General features: G+C 55.1%; 1 protein-coding gene across 3 annotated transcripts in view; it reads left to right on the forward strand.

Moving 5' to 3' along the window:
• CHST11 (carbohydrate sulfotransferase 11) overlaps window positions 1–4,824 on the forward strand; it is a 242,686-nt gene extending 237,862 nt beyond the window's left edge. For all 3 annotated transcript variants that reach the window (XM_070052794.1, XM_008257003.4, XM_070052795.1), the window contains exon 3: window positions 3,010–4,824. In XM_070052794.1, coding sequence (XP_069908895.1) covers window positions 3,010–3,864 — 855 coding nt within the window. In that variant the 3' untranslated portion in view covers window positions 3,865–4,824. The remainder of the gene's footprint in view (window positions 1–3,009) is intronic.
• The last annotated feature ends 4,087 nt before the right edge of the window (window positions 4,825–8,911 follow it).

An 8,911-nucleotide genomic window follows, 5' to 3' on the forward strand; every position in this document is an offset into this window, starting at 1 on the left:
TCTGCAGCTTGCCTTCCATGGTGCTTGCCGTATTCCTCGCTAGAGCCTGGGGTTGAGGGAGTGCCCACGGCCACTGGGCACGGAGCCTTGGTAGCTAGAGCTTCGCAAGGGCTGAGACGGTGAGGAAGAGCATTCTGGGAGCTTCTCCGTGGGCCTCAGAACAGAATGCATGGGCACCCTAGAAAGAATTAGGAGGCAGCCAGGACCCTAGCAAGCAGCAAAACGACATCCCTCCTGCTGCAGACAAGACGGGCAAGCTTCAAGGGGGAAGGGAAGGCCGTTTGTGGTCATCCTCACGCCAGCCTGATGCCTGGGAGCGGCGATCTCCATTGAGGCCCGGAGACCAAGGCTGCAGGTGGCGCAGACGCTGGGTCCCCGGGCTCAGCAGCCCGGCCTCTCTGCCCAGACGTGATTAGTGCACTGTCCTGGACGGGCGAGGACAGGCTGACTCATGGTGGTGACGCGCCTGGGAGTAGCTGGAGGGCAGGAATTGGCCAGCTAGTCCCGGTGTGGGAACGTTTCCTGGGCCAGCTCAGTCCGACCAAGTAGACGCCCTTCTGCGCCTCCAGCCGACAGTCTCGGGGCAGTGTCCTTACTGCCCTGTCCAGCCCTCCTGCTTCTGTTATTTATTGCTGGGTAACAGCCTCCACCCCAAAACCTAGCGGCTGAAAACAGCAACAGCGAGTTGTTTCCACAGCTCTGTGGGTGGGCAGTTGGGCCACTCTGCTGGTCTCGCACCTGGGATTACACACAGCACAGCTGGCCGTTGATGCTGGCCGGGATGCCCCCAGCCGCCTCATCCTCACTGAGGTTGGACGGAGCTTTTTCGTGGCGTGACTGTCTCGGGACAGCCTTCCAAGAGAGCGGCGCAAGGACTGCCCTACCCTTCGTACGGGATCCAGCACTCACGCATCATTCCCATCACATTCTGCTCGTCTGAGCGGATCAAAGCCAGCCCTGGGCTGGAGAAATGGACCCTGCTTCTGTGGGCAGACTGTCAGTGTCGAAGTTCAAGGGCAGCGCACTCCAGTGGTGCATAACAACTCCTCGGATTTCTACCCAGTGTTTTTGAGGCCACAGTAGCAGAGGCGTCACCTTGCTACACACTTAACAGTTTGAGACCTTTCAAAGTTTCAGCATTCTGTCTCAGGTCACGTCTTCCCTTGAATGTGAAGAATTTTCTGGTGGTGATGGGATCCAGGTCAGAGTACTGCTGGGCACACTAGACATCCTGTGTCTGGTCTTAATTTGAAAGAGAGAGGGGCTGGCGCCGTGGCGCAGCAGGTTAACGCCCTGGCCTGAAGCATCGGCATCCTATATGGGCGCGGGTTCAAGTCCCGGCTGCTCCGCTTCTGATCCAGCTCTCTGCTGTGGCCTGGGAAAGCAGTGGAAGATGGCCCAAGTCCTTGGGCCCCTGCACCCACGTGGGAGACCCAGAGGAGGCTCCTGGCTTCAGATCAGCATAGCTCTGGCCATTGCAGCCAATTGTGGAGTGAACCAGCAGATGGAGGACCTCTCTGTCTCTGTCTCTCCTCCTTTCTCTGTGTAACTCTGACTTTCTCAAATAAATAAATAAATCTTTAAAAAAAGGAAAGAGAGAGATCTTCTATCTGCCGGTTCATTCCCCAAATGCCCACCCTGAAGCCAGGATCTGGGAATCCAATTGTGGTCTCTCACGTAGATAGCAGGGACCCAGGCACTTAAGCTACTGCCTCCCAGGGTATGCATTAGCAAGAAGCCAGAATTAGAAGTGGAGCCGGCACTTAGAACCCAGGTACTTCGACATGGGACGTGGGGGTCCAAGGTGGTCTTACCCCACCAAATGCCCCCCCCATAACATATTTAAATCATCCTGAAGCTGTTTCATACACAGTAGCTCCTTAGTCACTGTTGGCTGTTGCCATGGTCACCACCACCATTATCGTCATCCTAGGGACCCCGAGAGGAGGCGGACACAGAGCCGTAGTGCAGGGTGTGATGCCACCGAGACATCCTCCGGTCCCCAGTACACTCATCGGCATTCCTGACATAAGGTGCATGCCCGTTGCCCTGTGCACACATGACTTAGGGTGAATTGTGTAGACTGTTCAGAGTAGGGAGTGCAAGGCCAGCTTCTTGGGTCACCTCCAAGCCCTGGGCTCTGCTGACTTGGCTGTCTGGGAGGTGAGGAGCAGGGGTCTCACCGATTCCCCTGCATGCTCTATCCTGGACAAGGCAATGGCATTGAGTCCCTGTGAAGCAAGCAGCCACAGGCCTGGAGAAAACAAAGTGCGAGGTGAACTGGGGAGTTAGGCCAGGAAGGATTCTATGTGCTGTGGGTGCTCAGAGGAGGGAATGATTCCTCCATTCGGGTGCCACGAGCGCGCTTTGGGCCTTGAAGGGTTGCCAGCCTTGTCCCAGCAAAGGGGAAGGAGTGAGAACCCCACATGGGCCCAGGCCAAGGAATGCTTGGGGCAAAGAGGCACGCGTCAGCCATTGGTTTTCTCAGCAGGGGCCTTCAGTCAGGAAGGGGCGAGGAGGAAGGAGAAGGCTGGGGCTGGGCCCCGGGGCACCTCGAGAGCCAAGTGTGTGAATGGGGACTACGGTCTCAGGGCAGGGAGGCCAGCGAGACGCCACGGCCTCAGTAGCCCCTGAGCCGCCATTCCGTAGCCCTGCATCCCCGCTTCTTTATAACTGTCCGCGGTGAACACAAACTCTGCCCTCTGGAGAGCAGGAAGGAGGAGGAGCAGCCAGTAGGCCAACAGTAGGACGTCCCCTGGTGTCACGTGGCCTGCGGCAGGGGCACTGGCTCAGACCAGGAGCGAGTGGCCTGCAGGGAGACGCTTTTATCCAAGCGTTTCCCTTCCGCCTCTCTGGGGGCCGCCCCTCCTCTGGCCTGGCGCTTCCTGGGCTGGGAGCTTAGGTCTGGTCCCCCTACGGTGCCACAGCGGGAGGTCTGGGTCACGATCAGTGAGCAGCCACGTCCTGGGCGTGCGTTGACTTCTCATGCCTCTTGTGTCCTCTCTGCAGCTGGAGCTCTCCAACACCGCCATGCTGCATCAGATGAGGCGAGACCAAGTGACAGACACGTGCCGGGCCAACCGCGCCCTGAGCCGCAAGCGGCGGGTGCTGACCCCCAACGACCTGAAGCACCTGGTGGTGGACGAAGACCACGAGCTCATCTACTGCTACGTGCCCAAGGTGGCGTGCACCAACTGGAAGCGGCTCATGATGGTGCTCACCGGGCGGGGCAAGTACAGCGACCCCATGGAGATCCCCGCCAGCGAGGCCCACGTGGCCGCCAACCTCAAGACGCTGAACCAGTACAGCATCCCGGAGATCAACCACCGCTTGAAAAGCTACCTGAAGTTCCTGTTTGTGCGGGAGCCCTTCGAGAGGCTGGTGTCCGCCTACCGCAACAAGTTCACGCAGAAGTACAACACCTCCTTCCACAAGCGGTACGGCACCAAGATCATCAAGCGCCAACGCAAGAACGCCACCCAGGAGGCCCTGCGCAAAGGCGACGACGTCAAGTTCGAGGAGTTCGTGGCCTATCTCATCGACCCGCACACCCAGCGGGAGGAGCCCTTCAACGAGCACTGGCAGACCGTCTACTCCCTCTGCCACCCCTGCCACATCCACTACGACCTCGTGGGCAAGTACGAGACACTGGAAGAGGACTCCAACTACGTGCTGCAGCTGGCGGGCGTGGGCAGCTACCTCAAGTTCCCCACCTACGCCAAGTCCACGAGAACTACTGATGAGATGACCACAGAATTCTTCCAGAACATCAGCTCAGAGCACCAAACGCAGCTCTACGAGGTCTACAAACTTGACTTTTTAATGTTCAATTACTCAGTGCCAAGCTACCTGAAGTTGGAGTGACCCGGGGCGGGGAGAGGGGAGAGCATCGGGGTTTTTTTAATTTAAGATTTTTATTTGTCAAAAGAAGTCTATGGATCCTGGGTTATTTTGTAAATTAATATTTCTTTGGGGGGGGGTGATGCTGCGAGCAGCACAGTGAGAATTATTTAAACTCGTTCGTAGGGAGGACAGTGGTCTCCGCAGGGGGAGCAGGACAGCGCCCCCTTGTTGTAGACGTGAACACTGCAACGCTGTCGCAGAGGTTGCCTTGTGTTCTGGTGAATTCCGTGAATTGTGCATTCCCTAAGTTCTAATTAATATTATTTATAGTTATTTAAACATGGTCTCCGTATAGATTTCTTTGTGTGGCAGCAGACTCCTAACATCTTTCCAGAAGCAGCCCATCGCAAGCTTTGCTCGCTACAGCACAGTGGAGGGCGGGAACGTCTCACTAACCGCTCTCGGGAGTCACACGCCAGCAGCCACTGTGCCGTGCACAGGTGCCATTGTGCTGGACGTGCTTCCTGAGATGAACAGGTTGCTGTCGCACTTAAAAAAAAAAATAGAGGCATCTGTGATCTGTGCCAGGGACTCAGTCCAAACCAACTGCAGTTGGCCCTAAAGCCCCTTGCACTAAAAACAAAACAACACCCACAACCAAGGAGAGAGGCGAGTATAGCAATTTTTTTTTCAGATTAGCAATCTGATAAAATAGGTGTTTTTTTTTTTTTTTTAACAAAAACTTTTAACTGGCAGGGCCAGTTGTGGTGAAGGCGAAGTGGCTGTTGCTTTATAATTGACAAATATTTATTGAGTGTCTAGTATATCCCAGGCCGTGCAGATAGAGCATAGCGCACACCCAGCAGTCTTGGCCTCAAGAAACTTTCTGTGGACACAGAACTTTCAGCTCAATAATGAGCAGACCCCTGGGAGTCATGCACTTCCCGCGAGGTTTGGACTACTCATGAGCAACCCCAGCAAGTCCAGGACCCTTGCAAATTCTTTTTTTTTTTTTTTTTTTTTGATGGCCCCAATCTGAAACCCACACACTTGGGTCGGGCACTGAACATGGTGAGTGATCCAAACTCACTGCCCAACCCAAGAGAGGGCAAAAATCATTCCTATCACATGCCTGCTCCGGTTTAGTGGGAGTGGCTGCCTTTAAGCTCCACAACAGATTCTTCAGGCACGGCACGCCAGAGTGCTGGGATTGATTCGTTCTGTCTGCCCTGGGTGAGGGAAGGAAAATGCTGATCAAGTGCCTCATCTCTGATCCCATACCCGCATCCACGTAGCCCGTGTAGAAGGCTTGTCTTCTGCTTGTGTGGAAAAAAGTGAAATGCATACACGGGGATTGCAATGGTCCAGGGTTTCCATCCCTCACGGAGGTCCGAGGGGGATTATTTGTACACCTCGCACGTCCTCCGGAGGCTAAGAGACCATTGGCTCCTTGGTGACCGCCAGGCGCGAGCAGCAAGGACACCTCGATCCTAACCTACACCCGCTTGCCTCTGGAAGGCTGGGAACGCCCAGTGCCTGCTCCTTGCTAATGACCCTCTTCACACACTTCTCGCGTCTAGCCATCTCTGATGTTTCTCGGGTGAAGTTTGAGCCATGTCCCTCTTACAGCTGGTCAAAGAGTTGGTAGCAGATCCTGTATATAATAATAAGATAATAATAATAATAGCTGTAATAATAGGGGCGGGTGGGGTGGGGTGTGGGTACGTTTTGCTTTCTGTTTTGTTTTTAATGCAGTATCTAGTGAAGGGGGGAGACTATTCTAAACAAGAAATGAATAATTTATTCACAGAAGCTATTAAAATTGTATCGTAAAGCTCCCAGCAAGCTCAAGGAGCAAAAGCAGTCGCGTCTCACCTAGGAAATTATTTAATGGGATCAAGATGTGGGCAGAGAGGGTGGGCGACGCCTTTTCCAAGCCCTGTCCCCTTCACGAAGGGTACAGCAGCCATCCTCTTCATGGAGATCTGTGCGAGGTGTCTCCCCAAGCCGAGTGACAGCCCTGGGCTGTGCCTAGAATTGCAGATCGGGACCTTACTCCGGCCAGGGCCGCTGTTCTCCGAGCCAGGGCTTCTAAGGAGAGAGTTACCCAGCATCTCCACGCACGGGTTCCTGGAGGTCCCGAGAAGGCGCGATGCAACCCGAGGGTCCTGTGGCCAGATACCTTTGCGGAACAGTCCGCTTCCTTCCTGCTGGATTTGCCGAGCCTTGAATGTGTGCTGTACTAGTGACCCGATTCCCCGGAGCCTCGCGGGGTCGGTCGTGGTTCCTGATCGCACACGGCCGGGAGCGCTCTGGCAGAGCTTCTCACGGAGCTCAGGTCGCCCAGAACCCCCTTGGGGCAGGTCGATTTAGCATGTTGGAGGATAAAAACTGCCCCTACTCCCCTCAAAAAAAAAAAAAAAAAAAATCCCCACAACAAAGCAGTCCCAGAGTCTCCATCTGCTTTAGAGCAGCAGAGGTACTTTCTGAAACAAATTCAACTCCTACTTAAGTGCAATCGTTCTCACCCTCAATACCGCCACAGACGGCACCCACTCCCTCGCTCCAAGTGGAACGAAGTCTCCGGGCCGCAGGCACAGGAGGGCGGGGCGTGTGCAGGTGGCCACAGAGCGGCTCCCCACTCCTCCAGCCTCGGGGTTGCTCGGCGGGAACAGGTGAGCTCATGAACAGAGTCCGACTCTGGAATTGTGCACCGTGTGCTTTTCTGGGCTGTGAAATGGAAATTCCCGGCGCTGCCCCGAGTTTGTTTCTGATCTGTTGTGCGGGCTCTCCGCCTCGTCTGCAAGTGGCTTTTCATTCCACTTCCCCCTCAAGTGAGGAAGATGGTCCCTCGGGGGACAACCCGTCACTGTGCTTCTGAAACGAGGGGCTCTTCCCCCTTGTGTTTTGTTCTGTGTTCACACTTTATTTCTAATAGCATAAAACTTAAGAAAAAAAAACGGATTCACTTCTTTTGCAGAATGTAGACAAGCTTCCGTGTCCTTGGCTAAAGAAGTCTGTTTGCAAAGCGTGCCTGGGAGACAAAAGTCAGTGTTTGTGCAAAGAAAAATGTCTGAAAAACGCTTTCTGGGGCGTGCTTAGCTGGAGAGGAGTGCAGGCAGGTGTCCCGCCTCCGAGCCACTTTTCAAAGGTGCTTGCTGCGTTTTATAAACCAGGTACCTTCAGGGGAGGGTTACACAAGGACATTCCTGCTTACCCCGTCCCTTTGGTTGGAAATTTCAGATGCTTAGCCACAGAGTGCGATTCCTGCCGCTTCTCCAGACCCCGCCCCCCGTGCCCGCCCTCCCAGCCGGCCTGGGAAAAGGGCGGCCTGCTAGGCTGCACTCTGGGAGGCCCCCAGGTGAGTCCCGCTCTCCTGCACGTTCAGGGTCTGGGGGCCACAGGACCGCACTGGGAGTCAGAAACTTCGGTCAGACCGGTCCTCCGGGGAGCAAAAGCATGGCACCACAAAGATGGACTCCACGCTCCTAGAAAGCTCCAGAACCAAGTGGGCCAGTGCCTAGCACACTTAACTGGTGGGGTCAGGCCCTGTGCCCAGCTAGCGATTGCACAAGTCTGTGCTAATCTGTCAAGAAGCAGAGGGCCTGCGCTCGCTCCCCCAGCCACGCCTCTGCTTGCTCAGCCCAGCCCTCTCCTACACACACGCGGTCCAAGCCGCCGCGTCCTGTGCAATCCTGGTGACCATGTCCCCTCCTTTCCCACCTGTCAGCAGGACTGACCACAACATCCCCCAAGTTCCCACCACAGGCAGTTCCTCCAGCCTTTTCCCATCCACAGCCAATCGGACCCTATAACAGAACCTCCTAGAAGCAGCTTGACCCTTGGCCATTAACAGGCAAATCTCAGCCTGCTACTCTGTTACGTATAGAAAGAGCTGTCCGTACGGTTCTCACGCGCATGCTCAGTGCGGCACATGCACCTACAGGTTAACATCTTTGTGCGGTGTGACTTTTTTTTTTTTTAATGTATGTGTATGCACTAGAGGGCCTGTTGTGGAAACTCTCCCTGTGTCTTGCTGTTCTGTTAAAGAAAGCCGAATTCCACGTTGCCAACAAAAGCGTGAAATGTGCGTGAACCTTCCAGGAGAAGCCATTCGAGCCTGATTATTTTTCTAAGTAACTTCAATTAAATTGAAGAAAAAAAGAACGTGTCTTTCTGTGTACGCTTTGTTCGTGGCTCATTGACCGAAGACTGTAGGGGTCGCGGGGCTGTGTTCCTTAGCATGTGGGGGGCCCCGCTCATGTGCATCAAAGGACGGAGACGGGTAGCCTGCCGACCCCCGCGGCCATGGTAAAGGCCACCACAGACCCAAACGCTTCCTGTCACTGGACGAATGGAGGCTTCTCTTCACCCCATTTGTTCTATACACTCTGTGGAGTAACGCTTCGGCAGACCCCCGTGGGAAAGTAAGGCAGTGGAGACTTCCAGAGGCTCAGTGGCTTTGGTGGCAGGGCCAGCGTTCAAACCCAGGCCAGCGTGCTGTCAGAACCCCGTGTCTAGGGCACGGAACGATGACATGGCGCTCTGAGTGACCGCCCCTAGTCCTACTGCTGGGACATTATGGACCTGCCCTGGAGCCCCAGTCTTCCAATTCCAAATCCGTTCCTGTTGCCTCCACTGAGCTACTTTGAGCCCCATGGAAGGACATTATCTTAGCTGCGTCTGCTGCTCTAACAGAAAGCCTGGGGCAAGACGCTGGTAAGTAAGGAGGATTATCTGGTTGACAGCCACTGCTGGAGGGTCCACACGACATGGCACCAGTGTCCTGCTGAGGGCCCCCTTTGCGCAGCGAGACATACAGGCCTGGCTTGCTCTTCCTGTCTACTCCTGAGGGAAATAAATTCATCCTGTGCAAGGACAGCAGCCCTAGTGACCTCATCACCTCCCAGCAGGCCACATCGGGACCAGGCCTCCAGCACAGCGACCTTGAGGAGCCACAGCTCAAACCATGCCCCAAGCAAAGCCGGCATCTTGTAGCTGTTGGCAAAGATGAGGTGCTTTTGGGCCAGTGCCGTGCGCAGTAGGTTTATCCTCCACCTGCAGTGCC

Source organism: Oryctolagus cuniculus, chromosome 11 (assembly GCF_964237555.1).
Source record: "Oryctolagus cuniculus chromosome 11, mOryCun1.1, whole genome shotgun sequence".
NCBI lineage: Eukaryota > Metazoa > Chordata > Mammalia > Lagomorpha > Leporidae > Oryctolagus > Oryctolagus cuniculus.